Source organism: Argiope bruennichi, chromosome 10 (assembly GCF_947563725.1).
Source record: "Argiope bruennichi chromosome 10, qqArgBrue1.1, whole genome shotgun sequence".
NCBI lineage: Eukaryota > Metazoa > Arthropoda > Arachnida > Araneae > Araneidae > Argiope > Argiope bruennichi.
The window spans coordinates 99,389,230-99,406,472 of NC_079160.1; the positions used below are offsets into that span (position 1 = coordinate 99,389,230).

Genomic DNA, 17,243 nt, shown 5'->3' on the forward strand with positions numbered 1-17,243 from the left:
AATATACATAAATTACATCTCTTTCTGCTGCACTTTGTAATAGGATTTTCAATAGATGTATTTAATGGATACCTTTCTTTGTAAAAGGATTTTTCACTCATTTTTTTGATGTGAGTTATGATTTGAGTTAAATTATTCATATGTATTCAATATGATTATGCAGAATTTATTTATGAATTGATCTATCAATATATTTCAATTTTAATCCCATGTGAGCAGTGGCGTAGCTGTGGGGAAACAAGGAGGAGTCCTAGGGTTCCAGTCATAGTGACTAAACATTGGTAAAATTTTCCATTTTTTAAATTTAAATGTGATCAAGTACGAAAAAGTAATGACGTGCTCCAAACATCATTTACCTTATTAATACAATAATAATGATTGGACAATGCAAACCAACCTCCGCTTGTACTTGTAGCTGATTGATACGAGCGAGGCTAGAACCTGGGACATTGTGGTTAGCAGTCCAACTAGGATACAAAAGCATATGCTCGTGTAGCGTAGTTGTTAACTGGCTTATATGCTATTCACCACATACTCACCCTTCCTGAGTGCAAGATAATAGGAAGTTCCACAAGACGTTCACGAACGAAAATAACTGGATCCACACAGTCGTGCACGATCACACGACATTTTCAGAAAATGATGAAATAGAACGATACATTCGTTTAGAATATCCGTTCGTTTCGGTCAGTTCTTTCGAAAACGATTCATCTGTATACCGTGGCAGTTATCCTATAGAGACAGTGACTTACCAATGCACTCTTTCAGCGCCTAATCTTATGCCTGTCTTGATATAAACCCACCTCTAAAACTGTTTAACATTTAATAAATCAACGAATCATAACTTTTAATGAATTCCATCATAGCGAGTGGGTCTCTAACGTCAGTGAGATATCGCGCTTTGTTTACAACTTGGCGACCGTTAACAGCTTTGAAAATATCATCGAAGTTTTATCAACGTCAAAATTAAAATGTGGAAATGTTTAGATTGTGGAAAAGAGTTTAAATATTCATCTTGTCTTTCTAGGCATCGCAAGATGTCACACTTTGTTAACATCAAAGTATTTGAATGTGATTGTTGTGGTGAAAAGTTTGATTCATCTCCGGACCTTAAACAGCATTATATTAGCCATGAAGGTGAAAAACCATTTGAATGCGACTTTTGTAAAAAGCGATTTGAAAAAAAAAGTATGTTATTGAGGCATTGCAGAATTTGCCCCACACAAAAGTGCCCAGAGTGTGGGAAAGAATTCAGAACTATTTCTGGATATGGTAAACATTATAAGTCTCATTTTGTTGACACGAAAGTACATGAATGTGAATTTTGTGGAAAAAGATTTTCTGAAAAAGCAGCTCTAAAGCAGCATTATGTCATTCATACTGGAGAGAAACCATTTGAATGTGATATTTGTCAAAAGGCTTTTAATAAAAAAAGTACTTTAAAGACACATAAAAATATTCATCTAAATAATCGACCTTCACAGGTTGTAATTCGCAAGTGTTCCCAGTGTGACAAAGAATTCCAATCTGCCTCTGGATTGTACAAACATTACAAGACTCACTTTGGAGACACCAAAATACATAAATGTGAATTTTGTGATGGAAAGTTTACTGAAAAAAACTCACTTAAAGATCATTATATGATTCATACCGGAGAAAAACCATTTGGATGCGATATTTGTGGTAAACAGTTTCGCTGGAAAAAAGCATTTAAAAAACATAGTAATGTTCATAAAAATAAGGTTTCAAGTGCTCAATGAAAATGAGCTTTAGACCACTTCTTGGTATGTTTTCCTAAATTCCCAAATTGAATTCTTTCCATTATTGTGAACCTGAAAGCTGATACTTATTTAAGATCAGAATTTATATACCTGATGTGTGCAGCATTTCCTATAAATTTCCTGAGAATGCATTTTTTAAACTAAATTATTCTTATTTTGAAACATGCTTATTTTTAAAGAAATAAGAATGTAAAGCTAGGCTGAAAAGCGTTTTTAGCTTTAAAAACATTCTTAACAATTTTACAAACTTTGCTTTTATGATGTAATGCATTGAAAAGTGAAAACATCTGTCAAGTTAAATAGTTTCACTAGAAATTCATTTTGCTTGTTTATGTACATTGTCTTATTAGTGTAAAGGTACATTTATCATTTGGAAAAGATTTTGTTGCAATATAGAGTTTTAAATCATATTTCAGCCTAGATATTAATTCATAAAAATATTATAACTGCAATTAAGAATTTTAAAAATTTATGTACCTTAAGTCTATTGTGTTCGTGCATCAACAAAAATAAAATGCAGACAAATTCACTATAAAACTAAATCTTATTACATTATAGATAATATTATCAAATTTACATCAACTTATTTTCATTCAAAATTCTAGCATCGTTTTTAAGGCAACAAATTAAAAGTTCCAAAAAAATCACTGTTGCCAATCTGAATTTCACAACTATTTACAAAATAAAATTTATAATTATTAAAATAATCGTTAGCTACTTTTAAATAAAATATTTACGATTTATGTCGCAATAAGTCATAATGCAAAATTTGGGTTCTTTAACAAGACAAGTTATAGATTTCCAATAGGTAACTGCTTAGGACTGTAAGACTGAGAGGCAGCTGCAAGCAGGGCAATTGGAAAACAGTCATTTCCTAGTTATCAAATATATGTTTATAAAAAATACATATTGTTTGAATAATAAAATATTCAGAAAATATTAACTCTTTATTAATTATAATTGTTCTGTTTTTTTTTTATATATATATTTCCTTATAATTGTTTAGTTATTAGGGTATTTTTAAAACCATGCATCTAAATGAAAGTATAAAAATGGACAAAGTCATAATAGATAAAATAATAATAGCCGAAAATGAATCATTAATATATATGAAATATGAAACTAAATTAATGATCTTCTAAAGGAGGATCTTAGTAATCTGCACTGCCTAACGCCACTAAGTATTTAAATAATCTTTTAAGCAAAACCGCAGCTGCAAAACTGATTTATAGTTTCTCTCTTAATTTTACGTTTCTTTTATGTCTAGTTGCATTTTGATTTGGACTGTATTTTATTCCATCACTTTTACTTATTGACAATTGCTGCCCTATTAACAGAATATTATTCAAAATTGAAATGAATAATAATAATAATAAAAAAAGTCCAAATTTGCATTTGTTAAAAATGATTTAATGTTTAAAAATGAAATGTTGCTTTTATCATGTTAAATTAAACTATTGTCTACTTGTAAGATAAAATTTGGATTTTATTAGAAAAATAATATCTAGCTGCAGTAAAAGTACATGTTCATGGTTATGCATTTTTGCACGTACTTTGAAATAATATTTGTTTATTGAAAGAATCTGCTGTGTCTCTGTGTAATGAAGCCAAATTTCTGGAAATGAAAATGGGTAATTCTTTTCTATAAATGTATGTATATTATAAAGTTAGTGTAGACACTTTTTAAAGCTTTTAATAAAAAAAATTAAATTAATATTTTCAAAGGAAATTTAGACAATTCCTGCTTATGTTATTTAGAAATGTATATCAAGAAGTGTGTTTTATCAGTGTATATCAAATTTTAGAAAGATGGCATCAGCTTAGTGATATTTTATAACTACAAAATACAGCAATAAAATAAAAAAGAAATTGGTGATTCGAATTTAGAAGAATTTCCTAAATCTCATTGAGAAGACGTGATCAAGCTGAGAAAATAAAATAGTGAAGGTTGTAAAAATCATATTTTCAAAGGAATAGGCAAAAAGATTTATAATCTAGCAATATTTTTTAAACAATGAATACAGTTTTATGTAAAATATATATATATGTTCTACTTTCCTCTATAAACTTTACTTCTTCTACAAATATTAATAATTTAACACTACTAAAGCTCATCGATTTTAGTAAATTTTGAAACTCTTACATATTTAACATAGCAAATAGCATATTTTTTTTGTATTCAATGCATTTTATAAATAATTTTTTAAAACATATTAAATTGGATATATTATCTGAGCAGCTGTCATGCATGAGTATATTTCATCTTCAAACATGGAAGGCTTTGTTCAATTTTTAACCTATGTTTCCCAGGAAAATAGGTATTTATTTCATCTCTTGCCAAGTTAACAATTAAATGATATTAGCAATGATTTTTATGCTTGTTTGGAATTATTATTAATGAAATAGAAAAGTTTTGACAAGGGAGGACCTTGATGGAATGAGAGTCTTTGAAACAGTGCATGCTCAGCTTTGAGAAAAAAAGATAGGTGTTTGAGGGGGGGGACATTCTGAGTGATTGTTTATTTCCGTCAGGTTCTGATGATAAAATTATGTTTTTGATTACATTTTTTTATAAGGAGGCCAAATTAATTACTTTATTTTAGATTTAAAAAACAATGAATTTATTTAATTCTCGAAAAGAATCTTCTATTGGATTCTATTATCTTTGATCTAGAATTTTTGAGAATGGAAACAAAATCACCTGATAATCTTCACAAGAGATGCACTACAGAAAATGTAGAAAAGATTAAAATATTTTTATTTGAAATCCTTGCTGCTATGCTCAAATATATTCTACAAAATTTCGAAATACAATGGAAAATGATCATCATTTGTAAGATGATTCTTGTTCATGAATGAGATTAAGTACTATACATTCATAAATGTATTTATCAATATTTTTTTCTTACCTAAATTAGAAATTCTATGATTATTTTTAAAATATATAGTATTCTGCTCCATTCTATATAAGTGTTATATAATTTGATAAAATTAAATTCAGCTATTCAGTCATCTATGAAAATTATTGCGAAATGATATTGTAAACAGGTAACTTATTTGACAATTTTTGAAACATAAAATTGTCTTCAGTAGGATTGATCTCACCTGATACACAAAGCAATTAAATAAGTTATATTTAACTTCTTTTGCTGAATTCAAGTCATAATATGTAAAATTTTGAATAGAATGTATGTCTCTTTGACCTTTTTTCAAATTTAAAACACTATTAATGCAATTTTATGTAGTTATGTATTTTAATTTAACACTATTAATGTAATGTAATTTAATTTGTGTTTACGGAGGATAGTCTTCTGTAATTGATTCTCCTAGTTTTTTTTTTAAACATCTAAGTGGGTTTAAAAATATTATATAAGGACACTTTAAAAATTTATCTCAAAATGGATTTAAAAAGTGCTTTTGAGATTTTTATGATATTCATTTTTTTTTTTTTTTGGTGATTTCAAGGACAGCCAAGAAATGATTTTATATAGGGGAAAGAGATAGAAAATTTGTTCATATATTCTTTACTCGTGTTTCATATTTCTTTGGCTTTATTTAAAATACATTTTTATGTCAAGCTATTCCAAAAGAGTCTTTAGGTGTTGTGGTAATCTGTTCATTAGATTATGTAAATAGTTTCAATGTAATCATCAATGGTGTGTTGAGTCAATTAAAAAAATGCTCAATTTTCAAACATAAGTTTGTTTATTTTTACATTTATTTTTTTAGATTGCATGCTTAACATGTATTTCTTCTTATTTAATATGCCATTTTCAAATCTAATGTGCTTGTATTTTAGTCATGCTTTTTAAGTAATGCAAATATATTCATAATGTAAGATTCAAAATAATTCTTTATTTGAAATATGCAAAAGGATACACAAAACTAATTCAATAAAAATGTAGTTCGTATTTCTATGAATCTTCGGTTACCTACACATCAGACTCTGCAACGAGAGGCAATCATTTTCAAAACTTCAAGTGCTCCAAATACTGACCTAATTTTAAAACAGATATTAAGACATAACTAATTAAAAATTACAAGCTTGAGGAATAAGGATTTAAATGAAAATGTGTTTTATCTTTTAAATGTCTAATGAGAAAAATTATTAAAAAATGTTTTTTGGACTTTCATTTTTTGTATAAATATTGGGTAAAATTCTTTAAAAAAATTATATTTTATTTTAAGTATGATTTACGACTAAAGAACGATTTGTTGCCATCGGCAACACATTTTAATTGAGAAATTTTTTTCTTTATAAAATTTCATAATATTGAACACCAATGAATTTTAAATTATGATTATAAATAGGATTAAATACCAATGAATTTAAAAATTATAATAATGAATTTCTTCTAATTACTTTTGAAAATAACTTATTTATTATCCAAATACTCAAAATTTTTTATTTTTAACGACTTGTCTCTGCCCTTAAAGGTCTCTTCTAAGCGCATGTTGTATGCATGGGAGAAAACGGGAATTATAATCCCAAAGTCGCAGGTTCAGTATTGATAATATTCTATTTTTACTCCTATCAACAGTATGATTAATCTTTTCCTGAATTCCAGATAATCATTTAAAAAATTTATCACGAAATATATTTTATTTGGCTTTATTCCTGTTTCCAAATTTAGAATTTTATTGGGAAAACATAACGTAACGTTCTCATATTAACTTAAATTGCAGTACACGTGTTCCCAAGTGTTCTAAAGCTAAAAGTATGAAGTTATTAATTTTATTATATTAAGCTTTTAACAAAATAAACAGTTTTTGGGTTAATAATTTTCTATTTAGAATGAAAAAAAATTTTCTTATTCACTGAAACATATTTCAAACAAGTAAGTTAATTTTTTTTTTAACCATAAGGACTCTATATATACGCTCTTTTTTTTTTTTTTTTTAAAGTTAAGAGATGAAATTATTTTGAGTTTAGATAAAAGCTTGATTATATTTGATATATTTGCCTAAAACGGCAAATATATCGAAACGTAGTAATGCACCCTGATAAATGAAACAAGAATTAACAATGATCATTAAATCAGAACCATCCTTTATTTGAATATTAATTAAATTTTTTTAAAAATTACTGAACAATTTTTACACAATCGCATATGTGATACTTACGAAACGTATAAGAACTTAATGACGATATTTGATCAAATACAAATTATATTCCGATGTGCGTTATGAGTTGCGATCCTTGAGTTCTCTGCAAACGATAAGTGGAATTTGGAACAAGTAGTATAAAACCTTTTAGCGACGAATCGAATTTTTTTTTTCTGCAGTTAGAAAATAATTAATTAATTTCTATGAAAATACTACATATTTAAGAATTTCTCAAAAGAAAAATATATATATACATATTAAGAAATTTGCTTTTCTCAAATTGAGTTAAATATTGAGAATCAACACGGGCAAAAAAGAAAAAAAAAATCACTGAATGTCGTTGGGAAACTCCTCTTTTTCTAAATAAAAAACAATACGTTTTTTTTTTTTTTTTTTTTTTTTAACTGTAGGTTTGAAGAGTATGTGTGAGAAATTGCATTATTTACATTTTCTTAAGGTAACAATGAGGTAGAAGTATAGGAGCGATCAAATCTGTACGCGTATAAAATAATACTCAAATAAATTCAAAATTTTTTTTTCTCCTTCTCTTATACGTACTCCTCTCCTTCTCTTATACGTACATTTATCACTTAAATAATCGCTTTGCAAAGAGCAGTAACAAATAAATTGCACAACGAGCAAAGACAAATAATGTAAATCACTGATAGTGGTCTACTCGAAACTTCTCGCATATTCTCCAATTACGATCTCACCATCCAAAACTAACATTGTGGTGAATAGCATATAAGCCAGTTAACAACTACGCTGCACAAGCAATTGCTTTTGCATAATGGTTTAGTTACTGGACTGCGAACCACAAGGTCCCAGGTTCTATTCTCGCTCATCGCAAACCGCCAAAACATAAAATTTTGGACTTTGGATGAGGAAGCAAATAACTTGCATGTAATTACCGAACTATATAGCTAAGAATTATAGATCTTTGGTATGAATCTGAAATTTTTACTCAATTTATCGCCAGAATATGCATAATTTTAGATGCTTTCTTGCCGGCCATGAGAGCAAAGTTGGCATCACGAGATAACATAACGAATTTAATTGATTTAAGCCATTGCGTTAAAAATGGTCAGAAAACCGAAAAATAAATGATCAATCGTTTGACTAATTTGGTACAAAATATGATAAGCTTCTATATTTTAAATGCTAAATTTGTGTACTAAATTTTATCTTCTCTATCCCTTTAGGTCTTGTAATTATCGAATACATTTGTACTCGTACAACCAGACAGCTAAACTTTCTGTGGATGGATTAAAATTCAAAGTTGGATAAAAATTCTACAAATTTGATCGTAATTTCATAACCCAAATTTCAACCGTCTAGCTTAAAGCGTTTTAAAGTTAATCGTGCTCATAGACAGATAAACAATTATAAAGACAAAAACTTAATTCAAACTCGGGGAAGTGTAAAACGTGGAAATTCTTCAAATTTCCGATTTCGAAATTTTGGAGATGACAATATTTTTTCGATATTTCGTATATGAAAGAACCAAAAAGTGACTTGCTTAAGGAGCGATGTTTCGCAGAATAAATAGTGGGGAGGCACCTTGATGTCATATGCTAGATAGGCCTGTATTGGATTGTGTTGAATGCTTGTTTCAAGAGAACCTATATATACACATGGTAGATGATTCGACCAGGTAGTATTACGGAATGCGACTCCAAAGGATTTGAGAAAGTGCTTATGGAGACTTAATCGACGGAATTTTATCTTTCTCTCTCGCACGCACCCGCGCATACAAATACATCACCGCCACCACATTTTAACGGTATGATACAGGAATACATGATTGAGTGGCATATTCTACCTCCTAATTTGAACTCCTGAAATACCTTATCTTGCAACAGGTCTTCTTTGACTGTTAGCCGTTTTGCTTGAACGCATCCGGACCATATTTGGTTCCAGTACGATGGAGCACCACCATATTTTAACCATGGTGTCAGGAATTATCCGAACACTACTTAGCATCTCTAGTAGATTGGTTGATGTGGACCTGTTTCTTGGCAGCCACGATCACTAGGTCTATCCTGCTTGAATTTCTTCGTGTGGGACTATTTTACAAGCATAATTTATGATACCCCTGTGACTCTGAAGGCGATATTGTCTCAGATTGGCTGTTGCTGCTGCAGATGTGCAGGACATGGCTAGTGTTAAGGCTAATATATGCCATTCCATGCGAAGGTGATATGGATCATGTATTATGTTTGGTGGTTGCTCTTTTGGGCATTTGCTGTGACACGTTGATTTAATAAAAGATTTGTTACATTCGTTTGTGTCTCTTTTCTTTTATCTTTTCATTTTATTCTCCAGGACTTTTTATGCAGCATTTTCTGATATTGTACTGCGAATCCTTTTTATATTCCTTCACTTTTACTCCATTTAAATTTATGTCAGACATTTTGCGATCATCCCATAAGGAGTTCAAGTTGGCTTTATCATATGTAAAAATATCAATGAATTAAAAAAAAAAATATTATGTTGCTGATTTTACATAGGAAATACCAGCTCCTCATTCTCCAAATGTTTTAAACTCAATACACTGGACATCAGTAAATAATCCATTTTTTCCTGGCTATTGGTGCGTTGAATTGTAAAAGTAAAATCATCCATTCCAATCAGCGATAATGGGGAACGGAGTGGGTGACTGTAGAATTTCCGTACATTGGGTCAAAAAATAATAAGCAGAAGCAAAGGTTTCCAGCTTCTGGTCACACAATTCATAATGAAATTGATTACGACGGTGGGAATAAAACTTCAAATTTTTGACTGCAAATTTTGAAAGTCTAGGAATTGTTGTCAGTTAAATAAAATTTTAATTGGGGGAAGTCATTAAAGTATACAGAAAAAAATAAACAATCGGTTGAGAAAAGTAAAACTTTTTGAAAATTTTACTCTTGAAGACGAGTTTTAAAAACTCGTGAAATGAACTAAGAAATTATCGGTTATGCACATAGAAAGGGGGGCAGTGATTTTAATTAAATTGGAATCAAATGTCATCAGTCTGAGTTAGAATTTTAGAACTATTTTAATATTAAATAACTTCGTCAACTTGTTTTAGATTATAGAATCAACATGTACATCATTGCCCAGATGAAAAAAGTACGACAGCATTAAGACAAAAATAATAAATACATTGAAAAATCATACACATTTTCAAGTTTGAGAATAAATTAAAAAAAGCGCAATTTATTTTAAGATTTATGAAGAGTATTCTAGGCGACCGAATTCATGATGGTAATGAAGGGTTAATGCAAACTGCAGAATTAAAAAAAAGTTATAATAATATAAACTATCTTTTAATCAGGGATTAAACAGTCGTAAAAATTCTATTATACAAAACAGCTCAGAGGAAAGATATGTTGTGAATAATTTTGGACGATATCATTAAATCCAATGGAGTGAAAGAGAGGGATTTAACTTAAAAAGGTATAGACAATGAACAAGATAAATTAGAACATTTTAAACAAGAAATCGTTGCTTGTTCTATAGAAGAAGCTTATTCATCACAGTCCACGTATAAAAAGAAAAATGGCTTGAAATAACTGCTGAAAATTAAGAATTTTGAGAATAATAATAAAAAAATACGATTCTTCTTCTTTTTTTAAGAAATATTTACAAAAAACTCTCCAAACGATAATTTATAAGGTAGTGATGATTTTTTTTCTGAGTTTTTTAGTTGAAAAATTAAAGATAAAACCATTTGAATTAGCTATTAGTTTGGAAGAAATCAGTGAAATGCACACAGCAATTAAAATACGAAAACAACAGATACATCTGATATAAAATAACAGTATTTTCTTGTTATTGTTTTAAGAATTTTCCTGCACAATATCAAAAACATATCATTGAGCAAAACGAGTAATTCTATGATTTTTTTCATGCTTGAATATGTCTTTGCCCGTATCAGAATTGCTTTCACTGCAAAATTTTTTTTTTTTTTCATGAATTTTTCATTTCATCATTATACATTACTCATTCATTATAAAAGCAACGAATATTTAGTGAAGCATCTCTTCGCTAAGAAACTTGAAAGAAAAAAAATATGGCGATGGTTTGGATTTCCCCTACAACATTTCAATCTTTTCTCCTCCCTGACGGTAATGGTAACACCACATTCCTTTCCTCATCGTTCATTTCACGGATCCGACTACTTGGTTCAGAAACAATCGGACCTATCCGAAACCGAACCATTAAAGAAAAGTCGTTTCTTTGCGGTACAGGAATGAACGATTTGTCACTACTCTAGTAAAGATGTAAACAAATGTGTACACACTGTTAGGGGACTACCACACGCTGTGTTTATTTATTTGGCGACCATCGATGACTATGGAAAAATAGCCGAAGGAGTTATGAACGTAAAATTGAAATGTGGAAATGTTTAGATTGCGGAAAGGAATTCAATTATTCCTCTTGCCTCTCTAGGCATCGTAAGAAATCACACTTTGTTGACATGAAGGTATTTAAATGTGATTTTTGCGATGAAAAGTTTGACTCATCTACTGACCTTAAGCAGCATAGTGTTAACCATGGGAGTGAAAAACTATTTGAATGTGATTTTTGTAAAAAGCGATTTGAGAAAAAAACTTTGTTATTGAGGCATTGCAGAATTTGCCCCACACAGAAGTGTACAGAATGTGGGAAAGAATTCAGAACTATTTCTGGATATGGCAAGCATTATAAGTCACATTTTGTTGACATCAAAATACATGAATGTGAATTTTGTGGAAAAAAGTTCACCCAAAAATCAGCCCTAAAGCAGCATTATACCATTCATACTGGTGAAAGGCCATTTGAATGCGAAATTTGTCAAAAGTCTTTTAGGCAGAAAAGTACATTAACAACACATAGACGTATTCATCAAGGAAAACGAACTAAACCGATTGTAATTCGTAACTGTTCGGAGTGTGGCAAAGAATTCCAGTCTGCCTCTGGATTGTACAAACATTACAAAACTCATTTTGGAGACACCAAAATACACAAATGTGAGTTTTGTGGTGAAAGGTTTGCTGAAAAAAATACCCTAAAAGACCATTATATGATCCATACTGGAGAAAAACCATACGCTTGTGATATTTGTGGAAAACAGTTTCGTTGGAAACTAGTATTTAAAAAACATAGTAAAGTTCATAAAAATCTGACTTCAAGTGTGATATAGACCTTAATTAAAATTTCCAAAATCTCCTAAGTGTGCATGTATTTTTTCCCCCAGTATCATGAACAAAAATATTGGTAGTTAGTTTTTGTGCACCTGTTGCCTGCAGTCTTATTGGAGTATATGTTGCTCAGGAAAATTTTTGTTGTCGTATAGTTTGTTTCAATTTGGACATCAGTCCATGTGTGCAATTAAGGATTTTTAAATTTATGTGTCTTTAATCATAATATAAAATTTGGGTTCATTAGCAAAGCAGCAACTTTAAATATGCCTGAAGTTTCTTCCCTAATTTTTCAATTCTTTTATAATGCATTTCTATAATTTTTATTTGGGCTGTATTTTGTTCCAGCATTCTTGCTTGTTGACAATTGCTGTTCATCTAACAGAATATTACTGAAAATTGAAATATATTAAAAAAATTATCTTTATAGTTGAAAAAATGATTGTTGCTCAAATATGAAATTTTATTTCCATCATATTATGGTAATATATAACCCATGTGAGATGTAAAATTGTGTTCTATTGAAATATAATTCAGTCAGTATAATAAAAGTACATTATGTTCTTGATATTTAAGCATAATGTTTTTGTACATTACATAATGTTCTTGATGTAATGTACAAGTTCTTATATTGTTAAGAATATATTATGTTCTTGATATCTTAAAATGGTATTCTTTGTTTAGTGATGACATTTATTCCAGTATAGTGCAATAAAATCATATTTTTGAAGAAAAAAAATGTTAAGTTTGTTTGTACATAAATATGTGTATAATAATGTTGATATAGACATTTTTTAAAGCTTTTTATGACAGTTTTTAAATAAACAGAGACAGTAATATAGATTTTAATAATCAGATTAATATTTTTATAAAAATTGTTGACAATTTACAGTAAGAAGCCATCAGTTTAGTAGAAAGACATTTTATCACTTCAAAGCAGAGAACTTAGTTAAATAACAATAAAATTTAACAGAAATTGCTAATTTAGAAATTTAAAGAATCTCATACATGTTATTGGAAGACATGATCAAGCTGAGAAGGTAAAAGAATCAAAATTGTGAAATTTTTAAGGGTGCAAATAAAAAGGATTTATTTCTTATTAATTCTAAGAGACAGGTGTGTGAATAGGAACATTTTGTTTAACTGTTAGCATTTCAGTTAGGTTCTGATATTAAAGTTGTATATTTTATTTACATTTGAGGAGAATTGATTACTAAGTTTTGGTTATACATTCAAAAACCAATGTAACTAGTCTCTTCCCATTACAAAACAATTCTTGCATTTCCCCCAATGTTTTTGTAAATTTAAACAAAACCAATTGATAATCCACATAAGGAACATGCTGTATAAAGTTGTTGCTGGAAATTCATGTTCATAGATTTTCTGCAAAATTTCAAGGTAAAAATTGGCATAATTTATGCCAAATGATTTTTTGTACATTTATAAGATTAAATATATGTTTCATGAATGCTTTCCTTCTGTTAATATGTTTTTCTTACTCAAATTAGAAATTTTATGATTGTTTTAAAATTACTATTATTCTATCCCACCTGTATAAGTGTATATTTTGATAAAATTGTATTTTGTCATTATAGTAACATTGGTTCACAATGTAGTAATTGGGTTTTTCTTTTACAAAATTTAGGATATATTCTAATGACTAAAACAAAATTGAAGAAGTTGTGCTGTCATAAATTAAGTGTGTTCTTGTGAAAATAATTTAATCCAAAGTAAGACGACATTAATATTTATATTTAAAATATTTAAATATAACGAACGTGGATTAACTGAGGCAACACTAATGCATATATCAAATCTTTCGAACACAAGTCAATCAATAAAGCAGAGTTGAGTTGTCACATAACTTATAAATTAAATAATAAAATGTTTAAATTTGCTCGTGAGTTTATTTTTGCTTCTTTATTGCACCACAATATAACTAGTAGAAGAATGAGACTGCTATGTACTCTCTTTGCAAAATTCAAATTATGATAATGTAAAATTTGGTATTTAATATTTGCCTTTTTAACCTTTTTTTCCAATTTTAGTCTCTTTAATCTGTGTTTATGAAAAATAGCCTTCTTCATTTGATGCTCCTGTGTGTGTGTGTGTAAACATAATTCTGCAGATGCATGTCCAGAAAGAAGAAACATAATTTAATTTACACGGGATACATATTATATACAAAAGTGACAGAAAAGAGCAAAAGATACAGAAATTTGACTCTTCAGTGACTTTAATATGAGATTCTGATTGGGATTTCTTTGAAACATGTCAATTTAGGAAAGGGTTACTTAGGTATCTTTGAAAAAATAGGTAGATGTTATGGATTTTTACTTCTTTTCTCTGAGTGTGGGAAATGCAGAAGTCATGAATTTTTTTTTAGTATGCTTGTCAGAAAGAATGAAATAAAAAAGTGATCTATTTGGAGCAAGAAGTAGAGAACATTTTAGAATGCAGTTATCATGGGCTAATTTAAGGTAAAAATTAGAAAATTTAAGTTTAAAGTAAATTAAGAGATATCATTACATACACACACACACACGCACACACACACACACATTTGTAATATCTAAATGGGAGTAAAAAGTACTGTATAAAGACACTTAAAAGATTTATTGCAAAATAGACTTAAAGAGTGCATTTGATATTAATAATAATTTTGTGATATTCAGTTGTTTGACCATTTTAAACTTGACAAGAAATGGTATTGTGCAGGGAATGGGAATTCGATAATTTGGCTATTTTTGTATTTTTTGTTCTTGTGTTTCATATTTTTTTGGATTTATTTAAAGTACATTTTTGTTTTTTTGTGATTTGTTGTTTTAAGTTATTCCAAAATTTTCTTTAAGTGTTGTACTCATCTCTTCATTGAATTATGTAAATAGTTTCATATAATTATCAATAGTGTGTTAATTTTAAAAAGTGCTCAATTTTCAAACATATGTTTGTTTATTTTTGCATTTATTTTTTATATTGCATTTAAACTTCTTTTTCAAAAATTATGTTGTAAATGAAGAATTTGGAGCCAACTTTTTGTCTTTCCTTTTTTTTCAAATTTAAGATTATAGATTTTATTTTATGTCCTATTAAGTAGTGTTTTCTATATTTGATTTTGTAAGTTTTTCTGTAATACATAAATGGGTGTAAAAATATCTTTCTGATACATTTTAAAATTTTTCTTTCTCAGAATGTACAAAAGTGCTTTTGAGAATTTTATTATATTTTATATTTGACCATTTTAATCATCACAACCAAGAATTGAACATTCTGTAGAAAGAAGGGAATTGATAAATTTTCTGTTTTTATACTTTGTGTTCTTGCATATCATATTTGTTAGGATTAATTAAAAATATATCTTTGATTTAAGTAAATTTTTGTATTAATTTGAAGTACTTTTTCATGCATTGTGCATGCAAAGTTTTTTTAATGCTATTTAAATAAACAGTTCCAAGCAGTAATTGATTTTAAATTTAGACAATTTTGAAAAATGCCCTATTTTTAAACATGTGCCTACTTGTTTATTTTCACAGTTGTTTTTCATATTGCATGCTTATCATACATTTCTTCATAAATATCTGTCATTTTGAAATTTCAATGTGTATGCATTTTAGTTATGTTTTCTAAGTGATGAAAATGAAAAGTATCCATAATTTGTTTATATATAAATTTTTATTTGATAATGTGCTAAAAGATATATCAACCTACTTGACTCAAGAAGATGTAGTTCATATTTCTATGCATATTAGAGTTAGTATGCATTAGACTTTGCTTACAACAAAAGAATTAAAAAAAAAAAAACTTTAAGAGTTTTGAATATAATGTCTTTTTCTTGAAGCAGATAAAGAAAGTTCTGCAGATTAATTATTTTTCTTTTCACATTATATTTTATATAATTTATGCAGTGATGAAAGAAAAAAAAATGCAAAGTGTCTTTGCAGTTTTTCAAAAAAAAAAAAAAAAAAAAAAAAAAATCTAACAGTACCTATTTTGAAGGAACTTTGTATTATACACTAATTACCAACCTTTGATTATTATATCTTTCCCCACTTAGGCAATACTAACCATGGCTGTTGCTCGCTTGCAAAGCATTACTCTTATCTTCATATTACTACACCATTAAATATATACAAAAAAGTATTAAACATCTGAATGCCGGTTTTCTTTCTAGATTGCATAGTGAACAGTCGTCACTCAGATGGCACCAATATAGAAACCAACTCGGATGAAGGGATTTTGGTCAAAGCTAGAAGTATCGGAAATATAAAGGAAACAGTCGAAATGGTCTCCCCGAAACTTTCTCACATCCTCTCCAATAAAAATCTTATCCTCCTTTCGCTTAAAATTGTGGGGATTGGACAAGGCCTCGGGACATTGATGAACTTTTGTTAGAAATATAGATGCTTGGTGTGAATCTAGCATTTTTACTGCATATATCGTGAAAATATGTATTTTGGACCAATTATGCCTGCCGATCAACATCAAAATTTGACACAAAACTAATAGCTGTAGTTGCAAGATAAGACATCGAATTTTCTTGATTTGCATTTATGAGTTATTGTTTTTACATGCAAAACTACATATCGACAGCCGGTCAACCGGTTAATATATTTGATTCAAAATTTGATAAGTATCTACATTTTTAAACGCTAAATTTGCGTGCCAACTTTCACCTATCTAGCTCTTTGCGTTTTGGAATTATCGACTTCACCTGTAAGCGAACAGTCAGCCAGACTTCATACGAATGGATTTCATTCAAAATTTAAAAGAAGTCTAAAAATTTGTTTGCGATTCCATGTACCAAATTTTATCTGTCTATTTCAAAGCATTTTTGATTTATCCTAATCATAGGCGGACATAATATCATTTTTTTTTTTGTTTTTTTTTGTTTATGGGAGGTCTGAGATGTCCTTAAACAGATGCTTATTTTCTTCTCGTAATTTAGAAACCCGCTCGAGGTTTGGCGTGTTTTGGTGCTGCTATATTTGGCGAGTTTTGGCTCTTTCAACATTAATTAACAAGTACCCATATTTTTATAGCTATATCTTTATGATTTTTTTTATTCCTTGTAATATCAATTTTTTTTCAATCATTCATTGCATAGTCACATTAAAAAAAATGTCAAAATTCACAGTTTTAGAAGTATATAATAAAATGAGAGAAGACGTTTTGATAATAGCTTCTGATT

The 17,243-nt window shown here is 28.7% G+C and overlaps 1 protein-coding gene across 1 annotated transcript; it reads left to right on the plus strand.

Annotated features, from left to right (window-relative positions):
• The first annotated feature begins 11,135 nt into the window (after positions 1-11,135).
• LOC129988724 (gastrula zinc finger protein XlCGF49.1-like) lies at positions 11,136-12,552 on the plus strand. Its single transcript, XM_056096992.1, has one exon. It carries the CDS (start codon positions 11,269-11,271, stop codon positions 12,055-12,057), a length of 789 nt encoding a protein of 262 aa, XP_055952967.1. The 5' UTR covers positions 11,136-11,268; the 3' UTR covers positions 12,058-12,552.
• The last annotated feature ends 4,691 nt before the right edge of the window (positions 12,553-17,243 follow it).

Coding starts and splice junctions, on each gene's coding strand:
- LOC129988724 (XM_056096992.1), top strand. CDS start 11,269: ATGTGGAAATGTTTAGATTGCGGAAAGGAATTCAATTATTCCTCTTGC.